Here is a 16918-nt window from a genome sequence, read left to right as displayed (position 1 = left end):
TATATATATATATATATATATATATATATATATATATATATATATATATATATATATATATATATATATATATGCTATCGTTCCTAGCTAGTAGCGGATGACCAGACTTTTCGCAATTGTTCCACAATAGTGGCGAATAGGGGTGTAAACAAATCAAATATTTTTAGTTTGATTCGTGATTCGAATTTGAATATTACGATTCAAATTCGAATTATTCGAATACGAATCCGAATTCGAATACATATTTCGAATTGAATTTTATTCGAATCGAATACGAATTAGGGTGTATTTGATTCGACTATATTCAAATATATATATATATATATATATATAATATATATATAAATTTTAAAAAATCAATATATTAATAGACTATTAGTATAATGGTATATTAATAGTAAATTTTATTACATTTTATCTTAATTTATTGGAGAATTTGTAAAAAAAAATAAAAATTAGGTTAGGCATTATGAATTCGAATATTCAAGTCGAATCGAATATATTCGAATAATGTAGCTGAATCGAATACGAATAAAATTTTAGATTCGAATATTCATCGAATACGAATTCGAATAGTTCTCCAAATAGTCGAATTCGAATTCGAATAGTAAGATATTTGACTCGATTCGATTCGTTTCGTTTACACCCGTAGTGGCGAATGTGCAATTCTGTACTAGTGAATAACTGAATAAGAGAGATAGGGACAGAAGTGAAGTCATGTACATTACCAGCCACCATTCAATGATAAAGGGGCCAAAGTCAAAAATCACAACTGATACTTGAGCTCAATGAAAACAACATTTCCCAGCCAAGGAATGGATTGAGGGACATTGTCACATTGATACACATACACTGATATAGACATATTTGAAACTCAGAATAAATATATAGCCATACAGGTATTATAAGCACCCAACTCTAGTGTTGGATGTGTTGCACAGCTCTGCAAATAAACACAATTATAAGTTAAAATAAAATTAAACAAGTACGGAGTAATAGTTATTAGTTTGTAAGTTAAAATAAAACAAGTAAGTTAAAGTATTTACCTTTTTCAATCATTTCAACATTATTAATATTTTCTTCAACATAGATAGGTTGTCTCATCCAATCATGTGCACACACAAGTACCTCAACAATTTTAGGAGTTAGGGAACTCCTAAAGGCATTTAGTACCCTGCCACTTGTACTAAATGTTGATTCTGATGCATAGTAGAGATTGGAACAACAAGTATATCCCTTTGTCATTTAAGACAACACAAGGAACCTATCAGAATTCAGCTTCCACCATTTGAGAAGGTCCAAAGAATCATCCTCATCTGCAATAACCTCAGCCAAATACACTTCCAACTCTATTTTTTTCTAGACAAATCCCACTCTCCACAGGGAACACGTCTACACAAACCCTAACCTAGATTGGGTATTCGGACGCTTTGGGTGGGATTTTAATGCACCCAAACTGAAGTCAAATGTACACCTCTCATAGCCTTCGCCGGTTCGGTTAGTCAACGCAGATACGGACCCCAAACTGACGTCGTTTCCGGGTGCAAGTCGATCAGATATCTGACCAAAATTCGAATCCTGCACACCCCTAATTGAATTCTTCACCCTATCATCTACATTTCTATTAAAACAAAGGACAGACTTGTCAAAATTAACAAATTGTCCAGAGGCTTCAACATACAAATTAAGAAGAGATTACAAGTGTGAAGCTTCTGATTCCTTGGCTTTGAAGAAGATATAACTATCATCTACAAAAAATAAGTGGGTAACCGAAGGAGCATTTCTAGCCATTGATATGCCATGAGTATTGCAAGATTTTGCACTGCCCTTTATCATGTTGTTGAATCCTCCGACATTAGAATGAACAGATACGAGGATAATGGATTGCCTTGGTGAAAGCCTCTCTCCGAGAATATAGGATCAACTTCCTTGCCTTGATTCAAATCTGTCATAAAGCATTACTTATATCTAGTTTGAGAGTGGTGTACGGTAAAGTGGTGGTGAAAACGTGGGTGTAATGTCGTTCCGCAGGGGATTGGGACTATGACGCGTACTTGAGCGGTTACCTAAATTCTAGTCACTAAGGTATTGGAACCCATAAGGATCCAAGCAAATCATTGGTTTAGGGAATTTAGCAAACTAAGGTATTTTTGAGTTTTTGGATACTAGGAAATACAAATTCAATTCTAGAAACTTCAATGGAAAAATATGGGTTAAATTAGGGGTATTGCTCTATTGATGCTTTAATAACTTAAGGTTGGGGGAGAATAATTTACCTAGGGTCTTGAGGCAATGCACATATGAATCTTAGCAACAACAAAGATTAGAACAAGGGTTGTCCCACTTTCGTGGTGAATCGATCCAAGTTCTTGAAGAACACACGCATATTTAAGCCACAATCTGCCCCTATTTTCATAGAAGGAAGATGGGTTTGAAATTGGCAAGACTCAAGTCTTCCATCCAATTTCCATTGAGATGAAAGACTTTCCAAACACAAGCAACAATTGCTATGTATCAATTATTACAAGAGAAATTAAAGACCCAATTCAAACTCAAGAACCATAGGTGAGTTTGTTCATCCCCTTTATGCAATAATTACATTTCTAGCATCAATAGTAGCAATAACACCCTAATCTAACCCAAATACCTAACTACTCACTCATAGGAAGCATAAACATAGCAAATATTAACAAGGAAGTCATAAACATAGCAATAAATATAAATAAGAAGAAAAAGGGGAAAGTAAGACTTCTCTATTAAACGTAGATGAAGATGGTGGTTGAAATTACCCAAATCCGCAATACAAGGCCTCCAATGCGTAAGAGTAGTGTTAGCTTAAGCTATTCTAAGCTATCTAGGTCTATAGAAATGAAGGAGAACAAGACTAAACTAGCTAGGGTTCGGACTTGGACAAAAATTGCAGCAAAAACGAATAAATACATAGCAGTACAGATCGAAACTGCCACCAACACGGGCCGTGTAGGTGACCGTTTTGGTGACGCGGCTCAGAAAATCCATTAGAGGCGCACGGCCACCTACACGGGCCATGTAGGTGCCTCCTGCTTTGTCCCTTGCTCTGTTTTGCACTTCGCTACTCCTAGCCTTCCTTGAGTGGGATCCTATGCTACCAAAATCGATCCAATGTGCTCCAAAATGCTCCCTTTGCTACTTGTTGTGGACAAATTGCACCTATAAACACAAAACACACAAACGATTTGTAAATCCCGTTCAAGTATAGACACTTAGTTTAGAAAAATAGATAAAATAGGGGGTAGAAAGGTGTTTAGAAATAGAGCTATTAGAGAGCTATGAATCTCTCATTTCCTTTGAAAACTCACAAAATGACTTCTAGACGTCATTATTTTTTTTTAATTTGGGTATTCAAGAAAAATAAAGTTAAAATGAAAATATTCTTTCTAGCCTACAGAAAAAAATCATTTTGACAGAAAATGTTTTCCTAGATTTTTAGTCGTAAGACATTTTTTAGATTCTTTATTTTCACGTATTTATCTTCTCTCTTATTTCTTTTCAAGTTAGTTTTCGGATTATTATCACCTCCATCACCACCAAATCATCACAACCACCAACACAACCATCATCACCACCACTACCACCGCACCATCACAAAAACAAACACTAGTACTACCACTTATTATTGTTATTGTTATTATTGTTACTATTAATATTATTATAACAAGTAATATGTTCATTTTCAAGAAAATGAACAAAACAGAAAAAATGCGATTTCTTAACTTTTAGTCCAACTAAAAACAAAAAGATTGTTTTCTTATCTTCAACCAAACATTAGAAAATTAAATTATTTTCTTAAAAAATGAGCCATTTTTTGGAAACCAATTTTTGAAAAACATTTTCCACATTTCCAAATGGACAAAGATATTTTAATTTAATATAAGCCGTTAATTTTTTTTAAGTATAGTTTTAATTAATTATAATGTGTTTTAAATTAAACACATTAGGCCATTAGATAGAGTTGGGTGGGTTGCATTGAAATTAGATATGGCCAAGGTCTATGATAGAATGGAGTGGTCGTTTCTGACAAATATGATGATTAACTTTTGTTTTTGTTAGGAATATATGTATTAGATTTTGATGAGCAAAAAATTTTTTAGGTTGAAAAATTAAATCCCTTATTTTTTTTTATTATTAGTCTCTTTTTTTTTTTTGCCTGAATTTTTAAGAATTATCAAGAAGACAAGAATAAATTTTAGAGAAGAAGATTTGAAGAAATTATCAGCCGAACACGCATTTGGAAGCAGCTAAGGTTGAAATAAGTATTTTGGAACAGCTGAGGTTAAATTAATTTTGAGCAGCTAAAGTTGTAAAATTAATTTGTAGTAGCTGAGGTTGATTGTGTAAATCAAGGAGCAGTTGAGATTTCAACTAGAGGTGAGGTTGCACAAATTAATTAAAGAGGTGATATTGCAACAAGATATGATGTTGCACAAATTAATTAAAGGGGTGAGGTTGCATGAATTAATTAAAGAGGTGAGATTGCAACAAGCAGGTGAAGTTGCAATAAATTAATAAAAGGCATGAGAGATTGCAAGCAGCTGAAGTTGCATTAAATTATTAAAAGGCATGAGAGCTTGTACAATTAAATGAGCAGCTAAGGTTGCATGCACAAAAATTAAGGAAGCAGATGAAGTAGTTGTATTCTCAAGTAGATTAAATTGGAAGGAAATGAAGTTTGAGAACTAGTTTATTGTGGAAAGAACTAAAGTTTGAGAGCCAATTCCAAATTCGAAAAAAGCTAAGGACTGGACTACTGGAGTGAATATATAACAGCCAGAATTAATGAGCTAAAATTGCATGGATTTATTAAGGAGTTGAAGTTCACAACAGGAGTTTTTAAAAAGAATACTCCTACTGGAAGAAAAATTCTCCATGCACACTAAAGAGAAAAAAAGTTTAAAGCTTTTATATAGGCTAAAAAGGCTTCCAAATCTGTTGGCAGAATTTAAATTTTGAGATTGTCTTTTTCTAACGAACAAATTCTCAAACAACTATATAAGGATAAAGATTTGAAGAAGCAAGCACACAACAAACATAGAATAACGAGAGCAATATACACACGAGAAAATACAAGCAAGTGAAAATCAAATAGCATACAAAGATCTTCATTTAGAAAAGAGACTCAACAACACATTGATATATTCATTCAAAAGTCTCAAAGTTGGAAGAAAGAAAAATCTTGTTTTTCAACAAGTGTTTTCTCTACCGAGGGTAGATAGAGGATAATAGCATAGAGTTGTGAAATCCTGGTGTTAGTGTTGGAGACACTGGAGTTGTGTGATTAGTGTTGGCTTTGTGATCAAAGCACTAGTCACTAATTTATTGTATCTTGTACCGAGGTGGTGGATATAGTGAATTCCTCCTAGAGATAGGAGTAGAGTGGAGTAAAAGGATTACATACACTTCAAATCACTATGATTGTTGTTATTTATTGCTTTACTTTATTTATTTCTGCATGCATTTTTATACGTGAAACACCATACACAATCGACACACAAGTTTTTATATTCCGTTGTGCCCAAGACACTAATAATTTTATCAAGTGTTTTAAATTCTTTATAGTCTAGCAAATTTCGAATTAATTATAAAAGTCTATTCACCCTCCCCCTCCCCGCCCGCCCCTCTAGACTTTTATCCTACCTACTTTTTCGGGACCAACAGTTTTTGATTCAAGTTGGGTTGAGTTGGTCATGCTCTGTGCACACACCACCATCAAGTACAACATTATGGTTAAAGGGGATGTAGTTGGGTCGCTGACGATAACCGGTTGCATGGTCGTACCTTGACATTAGGTCCTCTCTTGCTGTGGTGATATCACTTCATCCTCTTGCACGAGTGCCCGAGGTACTTGACCTTGAATCCTTGCTACTAATTAGGTTAGCACCACCGCTGCCTACAAAATGGGCCAGGCAGTTGCTTGGAGATCCACAAGTGGCATCAACATCCTGGGTTCTTGCTGCTCTCCACCACTATTGTTGTTGAGCTGGTCTCGAAGGTCACGGGAGTTTGTTGGCCGGGCGTCCATGCTAGAGTTTCCATTGTCGTTGCGGTTCAGGCCATGAGAGCTACTTGATCTAGATTGTTCCATCTTCTTGTATGATGAGAAATGTGAAGTGTTCGCTTGAGAGTTGATCTCATGCTTACAATGAAACTACATACAAATGACGATAAATATGTAACCGAAGTATATTTGGAAAGTAATGTTTCGTATTGCTATGTTTAGAGTATAATCTTTTGAGCATGTCCCTCCCTTGTTGATACATGGGGTCAACTTCTATACTAGTGGTAATGGTCACAATATTTATGGGCACAACGACCTCCAAATAAGTGCAACGGCTCCTCTCAATAAGTGTCTTGACTCCTTAGTAACTGAGACGCTCTCCTCCATAACTCATGTTCTTTGATGAGGCGGTGCTCTTTAATAAGTGTGTGCCTGTGTGGCACTTGCAACCGTTCCACCTACTCTCTTTGACCGTTACTGTTTGATTGCCTTCACTACTTTGATGGGTTAGACCAAGAGTGCACTGGGTCGGGTTTAGTACCTTGTCCAATTATCTTGTCAGTGTATTTGACTTTTTTTTTCTTTATTTAATAATATAATATATTATTTTTAGCAAATTTATTTAGATATAATCAACTAATTATAAATGCATTTAAGTATCACTCAAAAAATTATATTATTATGGTCAATATTTTAAGGAAAAATTGTGTTTTTAGTCCTACAGATATACATGCTGTACATACTTAGTTTTTGAGTTATATATGTGACCATATTTAAACGCTAAATTATGCGCAAAGTGGCAAGTTTAGCCCTTAAAAGACTAAATTCACCACTTTATTAAGTGACATGTTAGTAACAAAAATAGTCCTCGAAAAATTAAAATCTCTACTTTGCGCATAACTTAAAAGTTAAAGATGATTATGTGTATAATTTAGGCGTTAAGTCTATACTAGGAGTATAATTGGAGGACAAAAATGCAATTTTTCCTATTCTTAATTGTTTTAAATGCAGGCCAACTTTAAGGGTCTAAATTTTAAGACTTTGCAATTTAAGGGTCGAATTAAAAGATGCCAAAAAAATAAATGGTCAGATGACGAAGCTTACCGTAGTTTATTACTTACCATATATATATGTAAGAGTAAGTAGATAGAATTCAGGATAAAGTTTTGTGGTTACGTTTGAAATGGCAGCATCAACGGCAATAGTGAGCGTGGGAGGACCGGCGTTGGGGCGCCACTTCAAGGCGCCAGCCTCCAAATCGACGGCGGCTCTATTCTCAATCAAGAAGCAGCAGGAGGAGCTAGGGTTTATAGCTTCGCAGTTGAGTGGTATCAAGATTTCGTACAACCACTGTCAGATTCCAACTCCAATCTCCGCTCCTCTCCGTCCCTCTCTACAACCCATTGCTCGTAAATCCCTCTGCTTTATCTCCTTTATTTGTGTGTATTATTCTCATGGTTAGATTTGAATCCAATGTGAAGCCTTGCTACTGAAATTGATAAATGTTTATTCAAAATGTGAAAATATTTTCTATCAACCAAAACCCTGATTTCGTGGAATATTTTATTCTCCAAAAGAGGAAGTAATGTATAGCATTTTGGAAATGATGCTTTTAGTTCTTATTTGCTTTTTGAGCTGTAATTTAGAATGCACAATTGCACATAGCAGCTCTTAGTAAAAACATGTTGTGCATTGGTCTTAAACAATTAAAAAGTTTCTGTGAGGTAAGTAAGGGTAAGGGGTTAATGATTTTTTGGGTATACCCAAGGATTCCACCGTTGGACACAATGGGTGAGACATCAGGCCTGGAGATTTAAGACGATTCCATACCCAAAGTCAAGGATCGAACCCTTGACATTTGGTTAAAGATGGATGAATCCCTTCCACTCAACCACACCCAGGTTAAGGGGTTAATGGTTTTGATCTTACTTTTGTAGGTTTGAAGTGATCCTATTATTGATAATGTTTATCTTTGCGGGGGCATAGAGAAATGGATGATTAGATGTTTTGCTTTGGTTGGGCTGCATTTTAGGATATGTACATTCTCTGTGACCTAATTCCAAGAATTTGTTTCACTTTTCTTACTTTAACAAATGCAAATATTAGGGAGTAGGTTTAGTGTACTGTGTTTCATCCACTTCTTTTTGTCCTTAAGGTGTGTAAGATAAATGTAACAAACAGATGCAATGGAAAACATTTGGCTTAGAAGTACTTTCTAGTTTCTAACTTGCTATTAGACTTCATGTCTTCAGTTCGATCATCTTGTGAAATATTATATGTTTTTCATCTTTTCTTGGCATATGTAACCATGCATATGACAGCATACTCTTCAGCCATGAAAATCAACGATTCTCTTTGACTTATTTCCAAATTGAACCTTGAGTAGAGTAACCAAAGGATATCTTTTAGGAGAGGGGCCAAATAAGCCCTTAAACTACTTGGTATAAGTTGATTGCACTCTTAAACTAGAAAAACATTCATATTAGCCCTCAAACTTTCAAAAAAAGAAAAGCGCAATTAGCACCTTTTTACCTGTAAGTCTTACTATTACAGATTATGTTGACGTGACAGTTATGTGGAATTTTTCTTGTATACATGGACGCCATGTAGACTAGTTTAATTTTTTTAAAAAAATTATTTATTTAAATTAAATAAATAAAGAAAAAAAACATGCCGGCCAGCTGGCCGGTTTGGCTGTGACAGCCAAACCCATTCGTCCAGAAGGACAGACAGCCACCATGGACAAAGGACGACATCGTCATCCTTCAAGTCCATGGCGATTATGGATGAGGACTTTGGTCCCTTTTTTTCCTTTTATATTTACACACACACACACACACACACACACATATATATATATATAAGTTTTTTATCTAATTATATAAATTAAAAAATAAAAAAATTGTCACATCAACTGATCAACCATAATAAGGTTACCAAACGGGCAAACGGTAATGGCAAACGGTAATGTGAAACTTTTTGCTAAAAGTGCTAATTGCAGTTTTAAAGAGGTCGAGGGCTAATTTGAAACTTTTTTGTAATTCAAAGGTGAAATTGACTTATCCCAAATAGTTTAAGGACTTATTTGGCCATTTTCCCTATCTTTTAACTTAACAATATATTTGCAAAAGCTAACCATGTGATTTATTTTAAGACATGATCTCTCTATTAAGTCAGATTATGGTTGTTTAGAAAAAGGAATGATTGAACTAGGATGGGGTAATTCATGAAATCAGGATTGCTGCATCAGTAAACCATGGCATTTTTTTTAGCAATAACCTTGTTTTCTGTGATACAAACTGTAAATGGGGAAAACAAATTGTGCTTTTGCATATATCCATTCTATTATTGTTACAAAAACATATGGAGAAATACAGGAAAGTGGAAACTAATGGATTGTATTGATTTTCAGGCAGAGTGTGTCCCTTCACAGGGAAGAAGGCCAACAAGGCAAACAAAGTTTCTCATTCAAACCACAAGACAAAAAGGTTGCAATTTGTGAACCTTCAATACAAAAAGCTTTGGTGGGAAGCTGGGAAGCGTTATGTGAAACTGCGCCTGTCAACAAAGGCGTTAAAGACAATAGAAAAGAACGGACTTGATGCTGTTGCTAAGAAGGCTGGAATCGATCTCAGCAAAGAATAGAATGATAATCACCTTGTTTTTTGCTTGATATGTGTGGATTGATGTTTGTTGCTTATGTATTAAATGAACTCATGACTTTCTTTTTCCCATTAATTTGTAAGTAAAATACCTACACAAATGATAGTATTTGTATGGGATATTTCTTGTTCCAAATTGAAGTTCCTTAAATCTGTATAAATTTGTTAAACAAAATGGTAAATCTATCCATCAGGATGCAAGAAAAATACAAAGCATTGGGAACTTTTGGAAAAAGCTATTGTTGATTTTGATATTGACTGGTCTGTGTTTTTTTAATTCACTGATGTTTGAGAAAGAACACCAGTCTAGGAACACAACAAAGAGAGATTGGGAATCAAATTCCAAAAAAAGCTCTAGAAATCTATGGTTGGTTAGCCAAATAAGATGATTATGCAGGACAGGGCAGAGCAGAGCAAATGGTCATTTAACAACTATTTCCAATTCTAAACAAATGCCTGATAAATTTGATGTTCAAAGGTATATATGTTTTGTCTTGGGTATAAAAGCATCCACATCTGTGGATATTATTTGGTTTTTACAGAACAAAAAATTTGGGATTGGTTTTTCATTAGTGTGGAATGGGTTTTTTTTTTCAAGTTTTTTACTTCTGCAAATGAATGTATTTTTACAGATCCAGCTCGCAGAGAAATTTGCAGATGAATGTCGCAGGTGCGCGTTTCGTGCACCTGCTGCGCTCCTAGCTGGCGCGTAAATCTGCAATGCTTTATTATTATTATTATTATTATTATTATTATTATTTTGCTTTTTCTGATGTTGTCAACTTTCTTCTTTCTTCTTTTTATTTTTTTTATTTGCTTCTTCCCTCCTCCTAATCTCTTTCCTACGTGGACACCAAATAACTTAAACTAGTAAGGATGCTCTAAAGTACAATCATCCTTTTTTTTTTTTTTGATAAGGAAAGGGAATAAGCAAAAAGATGAGAGCATTAAATAAGAGAGAGAATATTAAATGCACATCAAGTCTAGTGTCAGACTTTTTAGAGACGTGCACAAGTGGGAACCGTTTTGCCACTTGTTAAGAATCGTAATTAAAGTAATAATAAAGGTTACCATAACGGTTCAGAGAGCTTTCCGCTTGCCACATTCCCCATGTCTCCTTGAATTACGCACTTTTAGCCTTTTAGTTGTTCTCTGACTTCTTGAAATTTATTCTTATCAATTTGACCTTACTGTTCGACTTTCAAACCATTTGACCTTTTTAACTGTTCGATTGTTCAACCTACCATTTAGTCACCTTAACCATTCGGAGTTCTCTTGACCATTCAACCATTGCTTATTGACCATGCGGTCATCTTAACCATTCGAAGCATTTACTATTCGACCCTTATTGTACTTCGAATACTCTTCAATCATCTGGATTTGCATTACTTGTCTTTTGACAATTCGAACCACCATTCGAAGGTACTTCTTAACCAGCACTAGATTATGAGTTGTGGCTATAGCACTGGTGTTATCACACTTTATGATAATCTCATTGGGCTTCAACACCATAATCCTTGAGTTGTTGTTTCATCTATAACACTTGAACACAACAACTTCTGGCAGCTACATACTCGACTTCAGTTGTACTTGTAGCAATTGAGTTTTGCTTCTTACTAAACCATGACACTAAGTCTTCCACCCAAAAATTGGCATGTGCCTGGAGTGCTTTTGTGATCAATTTTGCAACCGGCAAAATCTGCATCCTAATAGCAAATTAACTCGAATGATCCATCTTTCGGATACCAAAGTCCAATACTTTGCATACCCTTAAGATATCTTAGGATCTTCTTGGCTGCTATTAGATGACTTTGCTTCGGATTTGACTGAAATCTAGTACAAACTCCTACTACAAACGAAATGTTCGGTCTGCTTGTTGTAAGATATAGTAATGAGCCAATAATTCCTCTATACTTGGCTTGATCAACCTCTTTTCCTTCGCTGTCAACGTCCATTTGCAATGAAGTGTTCATAGGAATTTTAACTGAAGACGTCCCATCAACACCAAACTTTTTTATTAAATCCTTGGTGTACTTTGCTTGGTTGATGAAGATTCCTTCTTTGCTTTGCTTAACTTGTAATCCCAAGAAATAGTTAAGTTCTCCCATCATGCTCATCTCGAATTTACTCTACACTTGGACAACTTCTCGCACAAGATGGATTGGTGCCGCCAAAAATTATGTTATCAACATAAATTTGGACTAAGAGAATGTGCTCACCATCCTTGGTTCGGAATAGGGTTTTGTCAACTTGACATTTCATGAATCCACATTTGATTAGGAAACACGAGTAGGTGTCATACCAAGCTCTTGGTACTTGTTTCAATCCATACAAGACCTTTTTCAGCTTGCAGACCTTATCTTCACCCATATTCACCATATATCCTGAGGGTTGCTCTATGTAGACTTCTTCCTATAATAATCCATTTAGGAAAGCACTTTTAGCGTCCATTTGTAATACTGTGAAGTCCTTGTGTGCAACATAAGCTAGAAAAATTCTTATAGCTTCCAATCTTGCCAGTAGAGAGAAGGTTTCATCAAAATCAATGCCATCCTCTTAGCAATAGCCTTTAAAAACTAGTCGAGCCTTCTTCCTAACAATGACTCCTCGTTCATCCTTTTTGTTCCTAAATACCTACTTCGTTCTAATAACATTTTGGTGCGAAAGTCTAGAAACTAGCTCCCATATGTCATTTCTTTCAAATTGATGAAGTTCTTCTTGCATGGCTTGAATCCAATCTGCATTTGCTAAAGCTTTTTCAACCATTTTGGGCTCTATTTGTGAATGAAAACACGTCATCATGCTTTCTCGAATAGATGACCTTTTTTTACTCCTTCATGAATATCTCCAATGACTTGATATGGTAGATGATCCCTTAACCACCTTAAATCTGGTTGAAAGTCGATTAGAGTTGTGTTTTCATCTACTACATGAATATTTGTTAGTGTAGCTTCATCTGACTCTCTGAGCAACTGACTTGGTATCCGAATACTGCCATTGTCTACTATTTGGTCTGACTGTTTGACGCTCACTGCTCGATCTAACTGTTCGTTGCTGGGCACTTGAAATAACTGGTCGGAAACAACTCTTTGAGCTGGCTAATCCACTGCTCGAATATCTAACTATTCGACTTCTTTAGTTAGATCATCTACTCTTCGACTCAATGACTCATTGATAAGCTCCCAAGATGACTATATTTAGGTCTAGATCAGAATAGTTTTAATAGCGTTTCGGTGTCGTTTTATGACTAATCCATGACAATTTGTGCTTTAATAAGCTAACTACGTGCAAAGCTATCTTTTGTATGTTTTTAGAACATTCTACAAGTCCCGGGAGCCGCTCGCCAAGGTAAATGAGCGTAACAAGCATTCAGAGCATGAAAGAAGTCCCGGGAGGCCCAGGAAGTCCCATCTACGCGTGGAGCCCACGTGGATGAATTCCAGTACCCATCCACGTGGCCATCCACGCGTGGATGAGACAGTGCGGAGGAAATTAAAATAGGGCAATTTTGGGGAGGCTATTTAAGGAAGGTAGATAGGATTTTTCAGGGAGTTCTTTTTCTTAGAGAGTTGGAGGTTCCCAAAATAGTTCTCTTTTTAGAATTTCTCTTAGACAATTCCTTAGATTTACATTATAGAGATTTCCATTTTTGTATGAAGAAGTGAAGATCAAAAGCTTGGATTGAAGTTACAATTCCATTTTACTAGGTGATTTCTATTGCGCATCTTATTTCTATTTCTATTTGCATCTCTTATTCTTAGATTGAATTAGGTTTATGATTTTGAATTCATGAATATGCTTAGCTAATTCTATCTAGGCATTGAGTTGTGTGAATCTATGCTTGCTTAGTGTGATTTCCTAATTATTATTGTGGACTTGATTCATTTGTTGTTGGAGATCTATTCTTGTCTATGGATTGTTGATGTGGTTTGATCTTGAGTAGATTTGGCCAATCTCTTAAGAGTTTGAGATCTTGACTATCATGATATTAATTTGAGTTAGGATATAGCTTTTGCAACCTTAGATCCTATGGAATTCCTTGATTAGGAATAGTAGGAAGGTGTGAAACCTAGGTGTTTGATAAAAAGTCTCTTAGGGTTTTTGGTTGCCAAATGGTACTCCTAAGCCTAAGAAGCCCTAGTACACAAAGGTGGAAGAAGACTAAGAGAACACACTCTTGAATAGCCAACACGATTTGAACCAATATTCCACGACTAAAGACACACAGTGAGGCAACATAGATAGCACAATTCATTCCCTTATTTCTTATTATTTGTTACTTCAATTTTAGTTACTTCCTTTGCACACACACTGTCTAAATTCCATTCACACTCTTCAACAACCTCACATGTCCCACGACGCATTCCTTTGATTAAAAGCATAGCAATCTCCCGCATTGCCTCCTTCGAGACCAACACTCGGGGAGTCAAGACTTTCTGTTTAAATTCTTTATCTTTTGACACACGCACAATCACCACTATGAAAACAAGCTATGTCACTCATGCATGTTTTATCAAACATCATATGTATGAATTATTCTACAACCATTGTTCTTTTGTTGAGCACTTTGAAGGCCTTGCTAGTAGTAGAACTACAGAATATCCAAGAAATAACCCTTCGTTAACTTTTTCATCAAATGTCTTAAGGTGTGACTTTTCGTTGTTGTGAATAAAACACTTACTACCGAATATGTGGAAGTAGCTCACAACAGGTTTCTTGCCTTTCCATAGTTCGTAGGGTGCCTTCCTATGAACTTTGTGAATTATAAACCTATTTTTGGTGTAACATACTGTTTTAATAACTTCAGCCCAAAATCTCTTAGGTAATTCAGAAAGTGCAATCATTGACCTTACGGCTTCCTTAAGTGTTCAGTTTTTTCTTTCATCGACTCCATTTTGTTGAGGCATCCTTGCTGCGGATAGTTGATGAAGAATACCGTTCTAACCATAGAAATCTTTGATTACTTGGTTTACAAACTCGCTTCCTTGATTTGATATGATTTTGACAATGGTTTATCCTTTTTTGTTTTGTAGTTGCTTCAACAATTCGGGTAGCAACTTCTCGGTTTCGTTCTTTTTCTTCAAGAACAAAGTCCAAGTATATTTAGTGTAGTCATCTACTACCTACTACCACTAAAGTATATTTTCTTCCACTTAGGCTCAGTAGATCAACAGATCCAAACAAATCCATATGGAGTAGACTCAAAGGTCTAGAAGACGAGTTCATGGATTTTGACTTAAATGATGAATTGATTTGTTTCCCTTTTTGACATGCTTCACAAATCTTGTCTTTATTGTAAGTAATGTTTGGTAAATGTTCTACCAATTCTTTTCCTTGCTAGTTTGGTCATATGATGGCTTTGAAATTGAGATGGTTGAGCGTGTTGTGCCATTCCCAACTTAGATTAGATTTGCCTTTAGCAACTAAGCAAAAATTTGGTTAAACCACAACATACATGTTCTTGCTCTTTCTTGTTGAAAGAATAGTTTCCATTGACTCTTCGTTGATCAAAAAGCATCCATCTTTCGTGAATTCAACTATATATCCCTTCTCACAAAATTAACTAGTACATAGTATATTGAACTTCAATCCTTCTAGATAAGACACGCCCTTTATAGTTAATCCATTCTTAGTGAGTTCTCTTATTCCCTTGGTTTGACCATTTGTTTCATCACTACCAAATATAACTCTCAATCCATTGATTATTCAAAAGTTGACAAGATTTGACTTATTGCCGGTCATTGGGTCATATGCCTTGAGCATCCACTATCGATGTACCACATATATTCCTGTTTTCCTGAAGTCAACAATTAATTTGATTAGGTACCCATACTTTTATTGGGTCCTTGGGAGTTAGTGAGTCTAGGTATACCTCGAAACCTTGGTCCCATTATTCTGGAACTAGGCGAATAGTAGCCATTTGAAACAAGGTAAGCATACTTATAATTAAAAGGGATATTTTGAAATTCTTTGGGTTTTTAGGTACGTATGTTCTGTTAACTTGGGGTTTTAGCACATAGCTACGCACCCTAAAATAAAATTGTTCCTTTAGTCTATGAAACCTTTCAAATCTTGCTTTTGACATAGGTTCATGGACCATTTGACATAACTTGGGGTTTTAGCACATTAGAATGAAATAACCTTCCGGCACCCCTCATTAATCTTCTAATGAACCTTTGGGTTTATTGAACCTTTCGGGTTGACCTTTCGAGAACCTGTTCAGATGTCTTCTCGAGTAGTTATTAGGTCTACCTCTATGAGAGTTACTCTTCGTTGGATGACTTTTCGTAGGTTGACCTTTAGTTTGCTACTACATGGTCTATTCTGTATAGTACTTCGACTACTTTTTGGGTTACCATTCGAATTGTTACTCTTCTGAGGTTCCACAACCTTAAAAGTAGTCAGACCATTCGGTTGACTGTTCGTTTGTAGCGCTTTTCCTTTATCAACTACTTCTCAAGAATCAGCTACACTGTCTTGACTTGAACAAAAACAGACATTAAGCCTCTATTTGTTGAAGGATCTGTTAGTTTGGTCAATTTTAGATGTGAGGGAGAGCTAGGATCAAAGCTAAGACCTACTTTATCTCCAATTGTTCTTTGCACACTTACCATTTTATCTATCATTTTGGAAGAATTAGTAAAAGTGGTTATGACCTCACGTAAGTTATTTTCTTGCACTTCTCTTGCTTTACATTCATCCTTAAGTTGGATAATTTGTGTCTCGAACTAGCTGAGTTTGAGAATCATTTTAGAATTTTTTACAATGATACTTTTGAAAATCTCACGTTCAACCATGAGTCGATCATTTTCCTCCTTAAGTTTGGATTGAGCATTTTTCACATTTTCCAAATCCCTCATCAGTTTAAGAACTGAATCCATAAGATCACATAAACTTGAATTAGAACTGCATTGAGATGAGGATTGAGAATTTACCTCATTTTCTTTGGCCATCAACCATAACTCTTCGTCTGATTTTTTTTTCAGCGAATAGGCAAATAAGTCATTTCTCATCACCTGAGCATTCACTTTCATCACTCGAGCTAGATGATTTCGACTGTTCGAACAACTCTTCGGGCTCATCCGATATGAGTGCCTTTATCTGACGCTCACTTCTCGAGTTACTCTTCGGATTACTCCTCAACGATTTACCACTCGTTCCTCCGGGAGTGTTCTACAGTTTTGAGCTCTTGGGGTCATTTGATGCTTGCTCACAACTGGAT

At 35.6% G+C, this 16918-nt stretch overlaps 1 protein-coding gene across 1 annotated transcript; it reads left to right on the top strand.

The window, feature by feature from the left end:
• Window positions 1–7185: 7185 nt before the first annotated feature.
• On the top strand, window positions 7186–9853 carry LOC116015291 (50S ribosomal protein L28, chloroplastic). The gene is made up of 2 exons (XM_031255331.1): window positions 7186–7443; window positions 9447–9853. Exons 1-2 carry the CDS (start codon window positions 7218–7220, stop codon window positions 9677–9679), a joined length of 459 nt encoding a protein of 152 aa, XP_031111191.1. The 5' UTR covers window positions 7186–7217; the 3' UTR covers window positions 9680–9853.
• Window positions 9854–16918: the final 7065 nt, after the last annotated feature.

The sequence above is a fragment of the Ipomoea triloba genome, chromosome 4 (genome assembly GCF_003576645.1).
Source record: "Ipomoea triloba cultivar NCNSP0323 chromosome 4, ASM357664v1".
Lineage (NCBI taxonomy): Eukaryota > Viridiplantae > Streptophyta > Magnoliopsida > Solanales > Convolvulaceae > Ipomoea > Ipomoea triloba.
The sequence above is the reverse complement of the archived record's forward strand: the minus strand, read 5'-3'. Positions and strand labels throughout refer to the sequence as shown.